This window comes from Amphiura filiformis, chromosome 17 (genome assembly GCF_039555335.1).
Source record: "Amphiura filiformis chromosome 17, Afil_fr2py, whole genome shotgun sequence".
Lineage (NCBI taxonomy): Eukaryota > Metazoa > Echinodermata > Ophiuroidea > Amphilepidida > Amphiuridae > Amphiura > Amphiura filiformis.
The window spans coordinates 10,757,835-10,777,443 of NC_092644.1; the positions used below are offsets into that span (position 1 = coordinate 10,757,835).

Here is a 19,609-nt window from a genome sequence, read left to right on the forward strand (position 1 = left end):
CAGAAAGCAAGATGGATTGAGATTTTGGTGGTAAAATGAACCATGTAATTAATGGATCCCTTATTTGTGTTCAGTTTACCTCATACCAAGTGATTTGGTTACAGCATGTTTACAAAATGTTACCCAATTATACCATAATGAGTCATGCCTTAGGAATCTTACCGTTTTTAACTAGGTCGGGTTTCAGACTTTGGACACTCTGATAAATTACATCCTTTTAGCAGTATTAAAGGAATTTTTCCATTAAAAGTTGTAATTTATGAGCGAGAGGAAGCATGCTGGTGTTTTGCGAGTTCCGGCATAGGCCTGTGGTTCCGGCCATTTTCCATATCATATTTTCAAAGCTGCGATGTTGAAGATGTCATGTTGCTGACCTCTTTATTTTGGTGCCAAATTTGGCAGCCATATTTACGGTTGCCATGGTGATTTTTATCTCCAACACAGGACATTTGGTGTCATTTACCAATTACAGTGATAATTTGGAGATCACTGAATATAATTTGCTCCATTTATAAACCTGTCTGACTGTCTCATCTTTTATTTCACTGTTTATTTTTAAAATGTCTCACATAGGAGCTGATATCTATCTCATAGTATATCAAAGGAGATGAATTTGAGCTCGGACAATGAACTTCAAATGTTTTGAGTTTCAGCTTCAGATAGAATGGGCTATTCCATTTAAAATCCACACTTCCCCTGTGAAAGATTCTTGAAATATCTTCCACAGAGGGAGTATGAATTTTAAATGGATTGAACACGGGCAATTCCATTTGAATTTCATAGGCCTACACCCTCTGAGAAAGATTCCACTTGAATCTTCCATAGAGGGAGGGTGAGTTTCAAATGGAGCTGCCTAATGTGGTCATTCCATTTGAAATTATACTCCCTCTGTGGAAGATATTTCCAAAATCTTCCACAGGGGTAGTGTGGATTTTAAATGGAATAGCCCTATAGCAGTTGTACATATGGTAAATTTCACTTGAGATACCACTGCCAATAAATGTATGGTTCATAGAATCATAGTTACGGTCTTTACATACTGATTTGAAAATAAAGTAAATGTATTGTCACTATATCTCAGACGTTCCGCTCATCCTTTAATTATTTACTGCTTTCAAAAAGTTGAACAAATTATTTCAACATTACATTTAATTTGGCCTGAAAATCATGGTTACCATGGTTACTTGTGTAAAAATATTAGATTTGTGTCCTGCTCTTCATGTTTCCTGAAAATGAAAAAAGAAATAGTTGAATTTTTTTTGAAGGCATGAAAATTCATGATGATCTGTGTAATGTTGACGCACTTGCTGCACAGTAAACATGTAAATCAAGGAAGATGGATGGACACAATTCAGGGCATTAACCTCAATAACTTGAAAGATGAAAACCGTAGATCATAATTTGAGGAAAAGAACCCAAACAAATCGTACAGGAATAGCACTGGGAGTCGAGAGATTACATCAATGGGAAATCTAAAGTTCCTGTATATGATCAAAATGATCGGTTCCCTGCTGAATTGTAAACGGCTAAAATGTGAACATCAACTAGTTTTGATGGATCTATTTCATCATGAAAACTGTTTGTGCATCGTGTTGTCTTTACACATTTCTCAATCCATATTTCTCTGGAATAGCTAGCGAAGCGAGCACTGAGCATAGCAATACTATGGAGTAAGAACTAAGAAGCAGTGATGAATTTTGAATACTGGCAGTTTCATTTCTCAGGATATTTATAAAATTTGAATATAAAAGGGGTTTTTCAGATGGTGTCTTACTTACTAATCACTGGGAAAGTGAAAACTTCTAACCAAAGAGTATAGGCTATAGAGAGAGGTGTTTTTAAGGGGGTGTGTTGGATTTAGGCCTACATTTTTGAAAGCAGTGATTTATAGTTCAAGCCTAGTTACCAATTCACTTTTCAAGTCCCCATCTCCAATCCCCAAATAATCCAATGAGTGGCCTACCAATGATAGCAGTATGGTTGTTAAGGGCCCCCGTCCCATGCGCTTCCCATACAGAGTTCAACTCTCCGATCCCCTCCATCCCCTCCCTCCAAACTCATTTAGCCAAGCAACTTCATTTGTAAATGTGAAAACTCTTCCAAAGGTGTGTTGGTATCTGTTTTGACCCCAACCAAATCGCTTGAAAAGATACAGGCAATTTTATGTGGTAAAACTTACAATGGCATCTATAAATCACAATATTAACAGTAGTTCACAGTACAAGCAAATACTAGTAGTCCCAATTTTTGGGTTGTATCAATATTTGTAAGTTGAGTTGAGGCCAGGGTCATTGAATGACACATGATGATTCCAGTGAAAAAGGGATTAGTTTGTAAAGGTTTATCAATGATGAACAAGATATTTGCTATGTGGATGTTTGATTGGGTGTGGGCGATATGACTTGGTTTGGCCATCTGGGTTGATGACCTGCGATGAGATTGTGATGTCTTAGCATTTAAGACAAATTAGTTAATAATAGCTTGTAATGAGGGCTTTTAATTGTCAATTTGCTGTACTTGGGTACATGAAGCTATAAAATTAAGACTCCTATTTAGGGTTTGTTTATCGATTTAGGTTGTAAGTTTGTGATATCATGAAAAATGCAATAATTATCAAGTTATTTTGGAAATGAAAACTGATGTTTTTCATATTTCGTAAATGTTTAAGGAATCAATTTTGAAAAATCTATCTATACTAATAAAATAATAAGCGGTCTCTATCTGTCTATCTGTGTATCTGTGTATCTGTGTATCTATCTATCTATCTGTCTGTCTGTCCGGCTATGCGGCCGCACTTCGACGCATCGGGCTGAAATTTTGGATATAGGTAGGTATTGGGAAAAGCATGTCGGCCATGTGGTTTTGAGGGTCATCGGAGGTCAAGGTCAAAGGTCAAAATTTCAAACTTTGTCCGATCGGGCCCAAATTTGGTGGGTGGAATCCTTGATAGGAGGGGAATATAATGCGCGAAATAAAATCAAGGTCAACCGAGGTCAAAGGTCATTACGGAGGGGTCAAATTTCAAACTTTGTCCGATCGGGCACAAACTTGGTGGGTCGAAACCTTCGTATGAGGGAAGCATGAAAAACATTATATGGAGGTCATCCGAGGTCAAAGGTCAAAGGTCATGGATTTCAAACTTTGTCCTATCGGGCTCAAAATTGGTGGGTGGAATCCTTGATGCGAGGGGAATATATGCACAAAATAACATTGAGGTCAACCAAGGTCAAAGGTCATGTAGGGGCTAAATTTAAACTTTGCCCTATTGGGCTTAAACTTGATAGGTGGAATCCTTTGTATGAGGGGGCCATGAAAAAAAATACACCAAGGTCATCTGGGGTCAAACAGAAATGCTATCATGCCAGTGCTCTCACAGCATCAGGGCTCTCATAGCTGCAGGTGCACTAGTACTAATAAAATCGTAAGCTCTGTCTGTCCGTCTGTCCGGCAATGCATTTCGCCGCGCTTCGACGCATCACTCCGATATTTCGGATATAGATAGGTATCGGGCATTCCACGTTTATGGGGTAGTTTGAAAGGTCATCGGAGGTCAAGGTCAAAGGTCAAAATTTCAACTTTGTCCGATCGGGCCCAAACTTGGTAGGTGGAATCCTTGATACGGAGGCGAGTATATGCCCGAAATAAAATTGAGGTCAACCGAGGTCAAAGGTCATTACGGAGGGTCAAATGTCAAACTTTGTCCGATCGGGCTCAAACTTGGTGGGTGGAATCCTTGATACGAGGGGAATATATGCCCGAAATAAAATTGAGGTCAACCGAGGTCAAAGGTCATTACGGAGGGTCATATTTCAAACTTTGTCCGATCGGGCTCAAACTTGGTGGGTGGAATCCTTGATGCGAGGGGAATATATGCCCGAAATGAACTTGAGGTCAAAGGTCATTATGGAGGGGTTAAATTTCAAACTTTGTCCGATGGGGCTCAAAGTTGGTGGGTGGAATCCTTGCTACGAGGGGAATATATGCGCAAAATACCATTGAGGTCAACCGAGGTCAAAGGTCATTACGGAGGGGGGTCAAATTTCAAACTTTGTCCGATCGGGCACAGACTTGGTGGGTGGAGTCCTTGCTACGAGGGCTTAAACATGGTATAACAAATTCTCAATATGACAGGAACAGGAAGATTTCACCACTCCCTGTGAGGACTGCAATGTCTTCCCAGCATTCATAGCTGAAAATGATTTCTAAATTTCAAATAGATGTATCAAATAAAACTGAGGTCATCAAAGGTCAAAGGGGATCAAGCCAAGGTCATTTAGGGTCAGAGGTCATATGGGTTCAGTGGGGGTCAAACAGCATCACTATCTGATGCTGGTGGTGCTCTCACGTACAGCTACAGTGCCCTCACAGCCGCAGGTACTCTAGTATTTCAAAAAATGAATGAATGTATTACAGCTGCTTTTTAAACACCCTAATGATTCGTCAAAATTTGATCAAAGAAATAACCCAAGTAGGCCTATACCTTCCTTTATTGTAAATGACCCATGAACTGATATCAGTATCGCCAATCAAAGATTGATTTTATTATGTTTATTGATTTTACCAGTACTGATGGTTTTTGTTTAGTTGGTTGTTTTAATCTATTTGGCTTGTTGTCTTTTGTTTTCATTTTGATTGTTTGTCTTTTTGGATCAGTAAACATGTAGGCCACAGAGTCCTTGCATGGGCCTTAAGAGTTTGAACTTGAGACTTATCCCACAACTATTCTGACCCTATACTCATGCCAAGATATTTCCTCTTACATTGGGCAGGAAATAAAGATCAAGGTCGGCCTCTCAAAGGACCTGATTGTTTGCCGTTGGTGATGATGAGTGTAAAGAAGATGAGTCACTTTGCTTGTTTACAAGTTGAAACTGGGGCCATCCCAATGTAAGAAACTTTACAAGTTGGTATTTAAAATTGACTTCTAATATAGTTAGATACCAACAAATCACGGATACCATAGGCCTTTTTTGTTGAACTTGAAGGCCTTACATGCATGAATGAACAGTGCCAATCTTCCAAAAAAATAAAATGTCTCGGTTTATCCTTTACAAAAGAATTGCATCTTCAGGACATTTTAGAATTTTTACTTATAGAAACTCTGAGAGAAGAAAGTTTTCTGTTTGAGACATTTTTAAATTTGTTTTAAATTAAATTGCCAGATGTATCATGTTTCCATATCCCCTTTGTCCCCCCCTTGATTTAAATAAAATAAAACAATAAACAAAACGATGGATGCCTTCTGTCTTCTTCATGAGTGACAGATTACATATTCCAGTAAAATGGGCTTGATTAAATTACAGTATGGAAAGTTGAATGGGTTAGATGATGAGATGATGATGATGTATGTTGCTTGTTATTTCTCTAAACCATTTACTGTCATTGGATGCAACCAGAGAAGATGTCTTACACTTCCCATAATGCATTTCTCCCATTTTAATTTTCTGTACTAATTTGCTATCTAGTAGTGCAACATGGGTCAATAAGCCAAATCGCTATTGTAACTTCCGTTTTTTTTAGGACACTTTGCCCTTTGACCTTTCTGGAAAATTCGGGTTTTGTGCGTACAAAATATAATTTAAAACTTGTTACTAGAATAAAAACAAACTTAAAAAACATTATTATTAAATGAATTAATTATTTAAATATTTTTAATGATAACATTATGACAATAATAAATAAATTATTAATAATTACAGCAATTTTCCCGATAGGTCAAAGGACAAAGTGTCCTAAAACTGCAAAAACTGTCCCACAATGCATTGCAAACTTCCAATGCCGATTGGGCTTATAGTAACAAAAAGTACCTCAATGAACAGAGGACATCCAGATCTTGCAAAATGTCGTTATTTCTTGACATCAACCCATATTTAGCCAGTTTATTCACAAAATGAAAACAAAGAGAACCTGTGCAAAGTAATGGAATGTGAGGTGATGTATCATGTTGCAAAGGATTATGGGAAGGGTATGATGTCTTCTCTTGGATGCAACTGTCAGTCAGACACTAGAAACTTGAGCCAACTGTCATCAAGAGTATCTTCTGGAGTAATGTCCATAAATTATGTCACAGTATTACTAGGTTTCCCAGTTTGTGATGTCAGTTTGTTTATTTGTTTGTTTGTCATTTTAATTATTTGCTTTGTTTTAATTTACTTGATACTATTTTGGAAATGGTTTAGCTGTTTAGAGCAGGAAATATAATGCTATAAATACACAAACTTTATAAAACCAGGGAGTGCCACTCCCTGATGAAACCTTGGACCCATCCCCCATTTATTGCAGAAACAAAATTTCATATTGCCCTTTCCCATTTAGAACAAGTATTTTGATGTTTTCATTGTCACAAATCCCCAACTTCTACTCCCACTATTTCCTCACTGTTGAAGTATGAAAGTCCCCAAGTCAACCAAGATTTCATTTGCTGTATGTTATTTACTCTTTAATACAACGATGATGTAATGCATGTAAAAAATTATATTACAAAATTTTTGAATATTAAAGGAGTATTTCGTGATCCTAGCATCCTCTTTTTATGACATTTTACAGTAGATATCCATGAAAAAGCATATTCCCAAAATGTCTGTTGATTCTGATTTTTCGTTTGTGAGTCATGCATGATTATGTGTATTACACTGCTCCTTAGACAATGTGTTGTTTTTTTGCTAAACAAATTAATCTGTAAGAAATATTTGGTACATGAACATTGCCAAAGCCAAAGATTTCCAGTGGCATAAAAATCTCAACTTTTTTTGTGAAAAGTGGGGGATGAGGCTGTGGATCATGCCCTTTTAAGGGTAAATTCCTGACATGAGTTTTAATTATTGTTACATCGTAGGGTCTTCAGTTTTAAACTTATTAGTGACGCGACTGACCCGTATACGTAATAGAGCCACCTCATTTAATGTGTGAGGTTTTAATGTTTCCTGAATTAGGATTGAAGTATTTGACAGATGTTTTACAAATGTGACATAAGGGGAAATATATGTTGATTTTGTTTGTTTATTTATAGCAAAAATGGAGCTCCAATTCTTTTGTTTCCAACTGTTTTCAACAACTGATAAAATTGCGTAGAACTTGGTAATTTTCAAGTTTAATTTTCATGAGTTTTTAGGGGGCTAGTAATTGATGTAAGAAACTGAAATTTAATATTTTTTGACATTGGACCCATTTCCCTTGATCGTGTCACAAATTATATTTAGCTTTTCACATCTATCAGATCTGTGTATTGGAGAGTGGGTGCATTTCTAAGAAATGGTAGAAGTCAATATTATTTATTGCATAATAGACTTGTGTGATGTGTGGGTTGGGTCATTTATGAACTTAAATAATTGGAAAGAAATAGGCTGACATTTCAAATATCAATATTGGGCATTTCTGCTTGAAAGGATACCAGTTGTCTTAAGAAAGATCAAAGGTCATCATGTTGGATAGATAAAAGGTCATGGGTCAGCTGTGAAAGGTATTGTCAATTTTGCATGATATTATTTGTTTCTCATCATATATGTTAGTGACATTGATTGCTTTCTCCAAATCATTCTCTTTGTGTGGTTATACACTTTAAAGCATCTCAAAATTTTGATTTTTCTTTCTTATATTCTGTTGTATATTTTAATGTCACAGAAGTTCCGAGTGCAGTGCTTTTAAAATAAATATACATGGCAAAATGATGACATACACAGTTGGCAATATGTATCTCTGTTAAGTTATGCAACGTGCCGAACAGATATTTCTTTTATTATTATTCCGTTAACTTTAGAGTGTCGCTTTCTTTGCTTGTACAAGTTATAAATTGCCAAGGCTGCAGGATATAAAAGAGGCTTGCTACGTGGCTGTTCATATCCGTGTCATTCTGCATTAATCTGGAATTGTTTCTGTTGCCCTCGCTGACAGAGCCTGAAAGTAGCGCTAGAATTGTGTTCATTCCAAAGAACTTAAAAAAGAAAGGATAGGTAGACTGCATATATCATATCATTTATACGATGTCTGCCAGCCATATTGGATTGTTACATGTAGGTACTAAAATATTGATCACTGATCAATCATGAGAGATACCTACATAACTTTTGTCATACCAGCAAAAACAATATGGCTATGCAAGAATACCTTTACCAAATTTTGCACTGTGAACAAATTTATAAGCAGCAAATGCTTGGATTCAACATGGTAATACTTTGAACAAAATACACTATAAATGTAACAAATTTAATATACTCAGAAAACTACCTCTTATTTACATGTATTTTCAGCCCCTAAATGCTTCACACAAGTTTTTGCCCAGACTACCAAAAATGCCCTTTTCACATGTTATTGAAGTTATACAGTGTAGTATTTTCTAAGAGGAATCGGTGTTATATTTAGACCCTTTTAATTTTGGTTAATATTTTACATTTTAGCAACGTATCCTAAGTGGCCTCCTCATCCTCCTGTTCTTGAATTCTGCGTTCCACTCCCAATGTGGAACAGGCGCCTTGGTGTGAGCAGTCTCTATGCCTTCAGTGCACTAGATAAATTGCAGTCACCAAAGCAAATGCTACAATGTTTTGATTCAAGAGCCATGTTGAGTATTGCACTCAAAACAAATTTATCATTGTATGACATGGAGGAAAATGTTTACGTGTCTGGCATTGGATGCAGCAAAAAGGTGTATCTGTGGTATATAGATGTATGAGTAGGCAAAACAGTACAACTTCAAATTGGCGTAGTTTTGTGAGCTTCATTGATTTGTGATGAGGAATACAAGTTTTGCATCAGACAGATTCAAGCCAATATTAGGAAATATTTTGAATTTTCATGATTTTGTTGTTGTTGTGAAGGGTGAAATTTTCCAAACATGTTCATGAAATATTCCATTTTTCTTAAATATAGGCCTATAGACTATAAAAATTTTATAGTTACACATTTTAATTTTGTACAAGATGGCATATAAATATTCAGAAAACATGAACATTTTGTGGTGCAAAATCTGCTACTTCAATACAGTGCAAAGGGACCAAGCAGAATACACTTGTTTACTTAGAATGGGCTCTAGAAAATAGATGTGGAAATACATCTGTATTCCGCTCACCACCTCTTGTCATTGCCTCACATCTCTTGCCTTTGTGACATAATAAATGGATGACAGGGGCTGCCTACCAGCTGTATACACTCACACGTTAAACTGGGCTATTGCATTAGAAGTCCTTACACCCCATGTGGAAGACATGATCTTGATCTGCCACACAAGGAGTGTGACTTTCAAATGGGGTTACCTGAATGGGTGACTCCATTTGAAATCTACATTCCCTGTATTGGAGAGTAAGGTCATGTCTTCCATAGGGGGTGTATGGATTTTGACTGGAACAGCTCCCACAGCTCAGTGTTTGTCTTTCCTCTCTCTTCTCCCGCTCTGACTTGTGTTTCCAACTAAACATTTTATTGGGATGAAACAAACGTGGTGAGATGGGGAGAACGTATGGCAGAAATTAAAAACCCGCATCCGGGGTTATGAGGAGGATGGTGTGGATAAATGATCCGCCACTAGTCACCCGTGTCATCGCTGGCCGTCTCACATGGCAGAAAATAAACTATTGCCTCACTGGTTGGGGTGTTAAACTCATCTTGAATTGATACATACTCATAGCAGTGGAATCATATCAATAAAGCCTTCACTAGTGTGGAGTTGGCTGCAATAGCGTCGCGACTCAAAAGTTGCTCTTGAAAAGTAACTGACGAAACAACTGCTATTACCAGTTGTTACGCTGTTCAGCTCTATTATTGAATTGGTGCAAATTGTATGAGCAAGGAACTTTTAATATTGGAAAATACTGTTTGATCATACTATGACTTTACTCTGCCTCATTTTTGGAAGCTTACCTTGTGGGAACTAATTACTCTAACATTGTGTGGTGATATTTGTTTGTTATTTACATCAAGATGTTGAAGAAAAGAGCATCTTTCGCTATGTCTGCTGCGGACATTATTCAAATTCGTTTTCATACCTATACTTGTTTACAGGGAATATTTCCGAGACGCATGAAAGTTGCCCTCAAAAGGACGAAGAGTGTTGGCGGAAAGTTTGAACGACAAATCAGCAACAAGAGTGCCGATAAAGAATTTGAATTTGAGTAAGTATAATAAAGATATAAATGTGTAAATAATAAAGCAAGGGTATTATTCTCGATTAGTTTTGGCAAGTTTTGTGCACAAGTCCACTTATGTACCATTGTGAAACATTAGTAGTAACATTAATCCCAGACTCGAGTTGTGCGCACAGTCCGCACACATTATAAAGTTATAAAGAAAACTTTTGTCCATTCAATTTATGGATAAAGGGTATCATTTGCTTTTATTTCTGCTGTCATTAGGTTGTTGTTTTTTTTCCAGAAAAATTAGAACGAGTATTAATCATACCATCATCAGGGTTGTTTGGATTGGATGTGCAAGATAGGGTGTTGCCTATCCCACCCCACCCCTGCTGAGGGGGGTACCTCTAGTATTTTGTGTTATACAGTGATGTTAGGGTTCAGTTTGTTCACAGTGGTAAATCAAGGAGTTATCATGGAAGGTGTTAAACAAATTACAAATTTGGGGGGGGGATTTTATGTTTTGTGGCCTACTTTGCTACTTTTCAGCTGATTTATACCAAGTTTCGGAACATATAGGGCTATTGTACTCGCAAATTCTACCCAGTGGTACATGATTACAAACTGAAACAATAGGATGAAAATTGATTATCGTCTATGATAGCTCCCGCTTGGAATGTCAGCAATTTACATTTAATTTTATAAAAAAATATTGATTGTTAATGGAGCTGAACCATTGATGCTTTAATTAGACTGCCATGTACTAGCTAAGCATGGGTGGTTTCAATATAAATATAAAATTACACTATGCAAAGTATGTCTGACAGGATAAACTTGCATTCAATTTTTATTCAAAAACAAAATTCAAAACTTTTTTTAATCTTTAATTTTTGCCCCTTTTTTAGCAAAATGTTCTATGTTTTTTGTTCTTTTGAGCTACTTTTTAACAATTTAGGCCAAATGCCCCCTCCCACTTTTCAAGATGGACTGATGCCACTAAATGAATGGAGGTTAATCAACTATAATTGAAGACCAAATTAAAAAGACTAGTTTGCATCTGACGTCAGGGCAAAGGCGCGTGGTGACCTGTGCAGTACGGCATGTTTGGTCTGGTTGACAGGACGTCAAATGCAAACTAGTCTTTTTAATTAGGTCTTTCCATTTTGGTTCATTCAGTGTGTGATTCAAGTTGAAATCCATACATCCCCTATGGAAGCCATGACCTTAATCTTCTACAGGGGTGTAGATTTCAAATGTAGTCACCCATTCAGGTAACCCATTTGAAATTCATGTATGGAAGATTATTAGGTCATGGGTTCCATCGGGAGATGTATGGATTTCAACTGGAAAAAAAAACACCCAAAAATGGAATATCCCAATGTAGTGTATTGGAACCCTCAGTGAATGGGAATCTGGCAAGATACTAAGAAACATGCCCCTCCTCCATTACAACACAGTGATATTTCAAAACAGTTGATATCATGGATGTGGTTAAAATGTCCGATCTTGTGAGCTATTCTTATCCACTAACACGTCCTAGGTGGTAGTCATTATGATCTATCATGCAGGTCATCTTCTGATGCATCAAATAAAATGACAAGGCCGAGTTGCACAAAACAATGACGATGATGAAACCAATATTTCTCCAGTTACACTTTCCACATCAGATCATTAGCCTTTTCCATGGAAACTTTAATTTTATTGCACTGCTCATCTGCGAGTATGACAGGACTTAAATTCAAATTGACCCATCTCCAACTGTCAACTTAATCTCAATTAACGCTCTGCGTGCTGGCCATAGGTATCAACATAAAAAGGCGCAAGTTTTGATAATACTTTCAAATATTAAGAGCTATCTATTAAAAGAACCTCTAAACTAGTACTGGGCTTGTTTGTTAATGCATTTTTCATGCTGATACCAAATATGGTAATGAAAATTTACAATTCTGACATTTTTTTATTTTTTTGAAACTTGTCAATAGGAGAGAGTTAATTGATGCCTTAATCATAAACTGAAGGATGAGGGTTGCAAACTTTTGAGTGTGATCTTACAGTGTGTAGACTCTGGTGCAGACATATGAGGGGACACTGTTTAAAAGTCTGTGGTATGATAGAGGAGGCAATCCAGCAGTATTTTTTACCACTTCCGATGGGAGGGGGGACATACCCATGCTCCATTCCTCCATGAAGTTAACTGGTATAAACAGAGATTCGCCTCTGACATTATGTCCTCAAGGCTCATGAAATCCAGCAGAACAACCTTTTTACAAAAAGTGCATGTTAAAACAACAGCATTTCAGATGAAAAACACAATGTCATGGTTGAAACGGAGGGATGCGAGATATACAGAAAGTACTTTCATTTATACCAAATGAGAATAATATCAGTCTGTATAAACATGCTATCTGACTAATAAACCCGGGCTAATAAAGCATCACCTGAGGAAATCAAAACCACAAACAAATTGCTTTGGTGTAATGGTGTAATTGCCACCAAAGAGATAATCATAGCATGACATAAGTAGATATACCGACACCATCCAAAGGTAGCAGATGACTATTGAATTAGTACTGTCTGTCTGGGACTACAAACCAGTTCTGGGAATCTCAGGTTGAGCCAATTATGAATAGCAACTGGCCTAACTAGTTATATCGGAGATGAAACCGAATGGTTGATTCTCCCTGTTCTCCTTTTTGGCGAATCCCGTAAGCCTTTGCATTTCGACCCCTGATGTCACGCTGTTTATTGAATCATGCATTTTTACTGCGCATTTCAATGCCGTGAAGTACACAGTAACGATGTGTGCATCAGCGTGACAATATCAGGAGATCCGAAACTAAAGGCTTATGGGATTTACAAAAATGATGAAGTCTTCAAATATTGAAGATTCAGCCAGAAGTACAATATGTGTATGCGAGTGCCAGGGTGACGTACCTATGATTTTAAAAAAGCAATTTTTTTTATTTTTAAAAATGCACCAAAATGGTAACTACATTTTGTAGGTCTAGCCGCCTGTGCAAATTGAAAATTTAACATTTCTTCAACAAGAATTTCCTATTACACGTGTATGAGAATGTTTAGGCTTTTACCCCGGCTTTTACCTGAATTTATTTTTCGATTCATTATAGAAAGTTTTTGCTCAAATTCACAAAACAAAAGTTGAATCTGTTCGTTATTTCTCATCCCTCCATCTCTTTCCCCCTTCCGAACATAACCGTGTTGTACAAAATACCAACGTCTCCACAAAATAACATTGTGTGACAGCTCCAGCATGATGCCGCCAATTGCATCGCAATCACCCGTCATGAGCCTTCAAATCAAAATAAAGAAACCTATCTTTAAAAGCTTCAACTACAATGTAGACTGTTTTATATTATAAAACGCTTGCTTGTACTAGCCGGAAGTGTAAGCACACTCGACACATATATTCCTGGTAAGGCGGAAACATGGAGGAATGCTGCAGTGCGTAGTGAGTGACGATGCTTCCTTCGTTTACCTAGCAAATGATTTGCTCCGATTCTGTATGGGTAAGGGATTTGGGGCAAATAATGTGGTGTATTATATATTGGACACAAAAGTACTTACTGTCGATAGTTAATTTATAAAAAAGCTGGAGAGAAGAGAAAATTGGATTGAATGCCTGGTTATATAAGTTGGTTTTTAGTTTGCCCAGACTTAGAATTGCAGCTGAATTTCAAATTTGGTAGATCAGTCTTGATTGTGGCTAGGAGGGTAGTGGTGGTGATACCGGCACATGAATATTTTAAAAAGTAACAATCCAATTTCTATCTTGTAATGTTGTAACTGAGTATTAATTCTGTAAATTGCAAATTATATTGTGAAGTCCAGAAATTTTACTTAATTTTAGATGTTTCAACTTATGAGGCTTCCACAGTAATTGCATTTCATCCGAATTTTATCAGAATGCAGACGATTTATTTAAAAAAGTGTGTTGTTAAACTTAAAATTAAACTTGATAACAAAAAAAAGTGAGCAGGAAATCATATCACTTCTTCCACCGGCGTGTCCAGGATCTTTTTCTGTGCGGGTTAAGAGGGCCTTTCAGAGTTATGCGGGGGCTTAATGGCTAAAGTCGCCAAAAAAACGGATAATTTTACATGATTTTTAACAAAATGGGGGGGGGGGGATCACCCAAAGCCCACCCCACCCCGACACGCCACTGTCTTCCTATATATTTTTTATTATGTATGCAAATGAAGTATTTATATCAGCACTGAGTGTGCATAATAAGCCAATCAAACAAACTAAACCTTTTCAAAACTGACTTTTAGCATCCCATCAAGCTTATAATAAACAAATGTAACCTTTGTAAAGTTGACTTGAAGTAGTACGGATATTGTCAATCAGCGGGATGTTGATACATAGAAAATATACATGGTGGCGATATGACACATTATTTTACCTGAAGCCTGTAATGATTTCCTGGGGTGTTAATTGGAAAAGATTGATTTAATGGGATGGATTGATTTAGCGGTGTGTATGCGACTATAATGTTTAATGTCGTCGACCAAATGGCAAGAATAACTTTGTTTTCCATTTTAACTTTTTTTCAAATGAACCACAATAGTGTTCCTTCCTTTGAGGTTGTTAAATTCATAGGTTCTGTGTGTAACAGAAAGCCACGCCTGTATACATACTCACTGTCCATTTCAAAAGAGCAGTCAGTTTCAAAAAGAGTAGGATAAATTGTTACCCCTGACTGCTCAGTCACAGGTTCTGTGTGCAACAGAGAGCCACATGTAAATTACTGCCAGTGTCAAAAAAGGGAAGAAAATAGGGGGAACTGTTTGTTTCAAAAAGAGTAGGGCGTAACTTCCAACTGCCCAATCTGTCATCATTTCAATAATTTTCAGAAGCAAAATAAAAATTCCCTTTAAAAGGGAAAGCCAGCCTCAATGTAGAAGAGGTCTTGTAATTAGTTTGGGTCACCGTGAAAGGCATTTTTAGGATCACACTTACATCCATGTCACATGACATGATGAGAACATGCACTGAAACAGCAAAAAAACATTAACGCAACGCACCTGTAATTATTGTAGCATAAGTAAACAATATAAGTGAACTCAAGAAAATGGACTAGGGTTGATGATGCATGATGGGTAACATTTCATTGATGGTAATGCCTCTTGACAGTACCCAAAATGGGCTATTCCAGTTGAAATACTTACACCACAATGGAAAACATCATCTTAATCTCCCACACGGAGTGTGAGCTTCAAATGGGGTTACTTGAATTGGTAACTAATTTGAAATCTACACTGCCTACAGGTGTAGGAGCTTAAGGTCATGTCTTCCATAGGGGATGTATGGATTTTAACAGGAATAGCCTAGATTTCAAACAGAATGGCCTACTAAATACTCACTTGCAGGTATCATTATTTGCAGTCATCTCCTGTAGGCTTAACCGAAAAATTCTGTTACTGGTACTAGTGCTGCAAATCTAAATGGCGCTTTCCTCTGTGTAGCTATATACAGCAATGCTTGTCACAGATTCTTTATTGAAAGGTATTAGTAGGTTTACGTTGTCCATAATTCAATTAGAAACACATTCATTTGTATTAATTGCTTAATGTGCATAATATATGTATGTGGGTCATTTGGATAATTGAGGAAATCTAAATGGCGCTTTCCTCTGTGTAGCTATATACAGCAATGCTTGTCACAGATTCTTTATTGAAAGGTATTAGTAGGTTTACGTTGTCCATAATTCAATTAGAAACACATTCATTTGTATTAATTGCTTAATGTGCATAATATATGTATGTGGGTCATTTGGATAATTGAGGAAATTATGAAAATAGGTGAAGTGTGAAAATGTATTGGGTTTGGTTGGTAGGCTTGGTAAGCAGGTCATGTTAACAGCTTTAGTAAAAGAGGTCTTGATTATCTAGTTCAGATTATGTCTTGCAATTGGTGAGCTAGTTAGGGTTAGGTTACCACTATCGAAACTCAGTATAGGCTTCCTTAACCCTAACCCGCCTGAATACTACAAAATACTACTTGCTATATGCGCTGTTCGTGCATGCATCCCACGTGGTGTGATGACGCAATTGCCCTAAGTGATATATAGGCACGGTTTAGCTGGCTAGCGAAGCCCAAGACCCGTGGCAAAGTGTCGCCGACCGAGTGCTTGGCATGCGAGGGGTTTCGGGCTCGAATCCCACCCAGAGCAAACAACTTCTTTCCTTCTTTTCTCTCTTTATTCTTTCCTTCTTTCCCTTCCCATCGCCGAAAAGCCCTTAGGGGGTTAGGGTTAAGGTTAGGTTTTGGGATCAGGTTTGTTTAACATCAATGTTAAGCCTGGGGTGTTAAGGTTGTAGATTGGTATTTTTTGGTAACTTTCAATACAACGTTCATTTGTTCGGCATATACATTAAAACACCACAACGGAAAAAGGACTGAGAACTGCGGAGTTACCACAAAAGAGCATAATTGACTATTGTCACTCCTAACTCAAATAATCTCTTGTTGTCAGTCTTGCATTTTAGGGGATGTCATTTTCTTCGGCGGGGAGGGGGTCATGAATATGTTGGTAACTGGAGTAAATTTTTTATGATCCCCCCCCTTCTGCCTACACAGACTCAAGACAAATTATTCATTGCCGGAACAAAGGCGAGGAGCGCACCAAAACTTTAGAGCAAAGAAAGTGTGCGGAGTGCATTAAAATTTGATCATGTGTGTAAAGAAGGTGCGCGGAGTGCCCAAAAATTTATAGATATATTCATGATCCCCCTCTTCCAAAGAAAATGACAGCCCCCTTAGAAAAGAAGGCCATACATCAAAGATACAGGACCATTAGACAAGACCTTGTTACTTTCCCTTTTGCCCCATAGATGACATAAATTACCGCAGATCATCTTCATGTCATTAGAAAACAAGGGGATAAATATCAAGCCTCATCACTCAAAACAAAACCGCAATGGCTTTAGGTACATAAGGTGAACTTTAAATAAGGTGGATCTGGTAAAAGTTTGGTCATAGGGGAATTTATCCTGTCTACATTGAGGATATTGAGTCCCAGTCAAAATTAGCAATGGCAGCCATTTTGGGAAAGATGTTATGATAGATATGTGACATTAATAGATTATCCAACAGACTCTATACAAAGCGGTATATTGTTTGTTATGCAGAACAGGAGCATTGGCATATTTGTTCTTACAATAATAACCTATAAGCCTTTTGGCTCTTGAAATAAACTTCGGTCCTCCGTTTCGCACCAAATTTGATTAATTAATTGTTAAAAGCTTAAAATAGTTCAATAGCTTAGCAGTGAACCAAGGTCGAGGGCATGTTACTGTCTATCAGGGAAACACTGCAGTCTAAATATATCTTTGTACTTCGGCTATAGATATCCTTATCTGTGTAATCTGTACTTCCAATTTTACGTGATATTTTCAGAGCATAGCTCTAAATGCATTATTGCTTATTAGGGCCTATCCATTGGATAGCAATATTTTGAGGATGAAGTCATATTGCCGATTGTGTGTTTCCAACGAGTTGTAGAGGCCCAACCTGGGAACTGAAGTGATAAATGTCCACCAATGGATTGAACTTGTTCTGTGTTTATAGCTTGATGTTTGGATCGCATATCTGCCTAAATGGATTCGACAACTGTATTTCCCGACCTGTAAGGAATACAACTATGTTATTTCTATGCTGTACTTTTGTTTGGAAATGAAGCTTCAGTATAGAAGGCATTATTTCTTGGTGTGAAATCTTACAAGGGATGGATATGGTTCTTCCACCGTGCGAAAGAAATATTCTTGATGCTGTAATGAACCATTTACTGTACAAAATGATGTCATCAAAATTTGGAATGTTGTTTGTGTGAAGGGTTCCTTTGATTAAACCAGGATTCTAAATTGTTTCTTCCAAGAGGTCAAACTTTTAGGGCCCTTCCTGGAAGCAGTTGCAGTGGTAGGGTTTCAAATAGAGGTTTACAAACCCATGTGGCTTATTGACATATTTGATATATGCTTACATGCCGTAAAGTTTTCTTTTGACAATGTTACTAATGTCGCTATTCACTGTCAATTAATTTGTATCTTTCAGACCAGCAGACAACATGTCGTCTTCAGTGAAAGGGCGGTCCACGTGACAATGTTACTAATGTCGCTATTCACTGTCAATTTGTATCTTTCAGACCAGCAGACAACATGTCGTCTTCAGTGAAAGGTCCACCTGACAATGTTACTATAAATGTCGCTATTCACTGTCAATTTGTATCTTTCAGACCAGCAGACAACATGTCGTCTTCAGTGAAAGGTCCACCTGACAATGTTACTAATGTCGCTATTCACTGTCAATTTGTATCTTTCAGACCAGCAGACAACATGTCGTCTTCAGTGAAAGGTCCACGTGACTCCTTATTCCTGGGTCCCCATGCATCGCTGGATGTCTTTGACCTGACGGACACAGACATGGTGATCCGTCCCCTACACGCAAGCATCCTGGGACAGGACCACTGCTTCCAGATCACGACTAGTATGGGAACAAAATACTACTCCTGTAGGTCGGCAGACGAAAGGGACAAATGGATAGAAAGGTATGGGGACATGAGAAGTATATGGGAGGGGACTGTTACATTAAGAGCTTAAATTAAGGAGTATCTTGGAAGGGAGCAAGAAAGTGAGAGTTTGGGAGGAGAGACAGTGATTGACCTCATCTGTGATGTATCAACCCGGATCTTAGGTCAGATCAGCTTGGGTAGCCCTACTACTAGGCGAAAATAGGTCATCAAGGAGGATTGGGACACTCAGATGGAGAAAGCAAGGACATCACTATGCCTGCTCATCACATTTAAGGCCAGGAATACTCTTTTCAAATAACATGGCGCATACCCTGCATGACAGATTGATAAATGTGGTCCCCTTCCTTCTTCCTATCTATTGGGTTGTACATATTAGGAGTGGAGTCTTCTATTATGATTGATGATTGCTAGCTGTCACATGATGATATAATCACATGAAGACGTGTACACAGATGATGATGATATACAGCTAACCAGTGACAACTGATAATATATGCCAGATGTGCATGAGGAAATCATTTCTGTGATTTCACAATTGCTTAGAATGGTGATTCACTATAGTGTGTCTCGTCTCAAGTTGAAAGTAACGCCATGTTGGATTTTCCGGTGGCAGATTTGAATGGGGGGAGGGGGGGTTGCGTTGGTAGCGTACGGACAAATTGCTCTTCTAAGTATGTGTATATGCCCTGCAGGATTAGGTTAACACATGTGATTCGAATCTGTCACTGTAAAATCTAACATGTCGTTACTCTCAACTTGAGACAAGACACGACTATAGATACAGACATTTAAATAGTAAGTTGTCAGAGACAGGATGAGTTTTGATCATAAACAATACAAAAATACCTGCCACACCCAGGAGGATTCTCCCTGTGGTCCATGCAGGGCTTTGAGCGCAGAATCAGACTGTTACGCATCATGGCAGCCGGGAAATGTGGCTTGTCGTACTTGCATGGGACAAATTGTCCTACTCCATGTGGATATCAAATTAGCTCCT

General features: G+C 37.7%; 1 protein-coding gene across 1 annotated transcript in view; it reads left to right on the forward strand.

The window, feature by feature from the left end:
- The window catches only part of LOC140136916 (uncharacterized), a 421,421-nt gene that overhangs the window by 365,894 nt on the left and 35,918 nt on the right, over positions 1 to 19,609 (forward strand). Inside the window, exons 5-6 of the mRNA XM_072158568.1 lie at positions 9,994 to 10,103; positions 18,403 to 18,627. Coding sequence (XP_072014669.1) covers positions 9,994 to 10,103; positions 18,403 to 18,627 — 335 coding nt within the window. The remainder of the gene's footprint in view (positions 1 to 9,993; positions 10,104 to 18,402; positions 18,628 to 19,609) is intronic.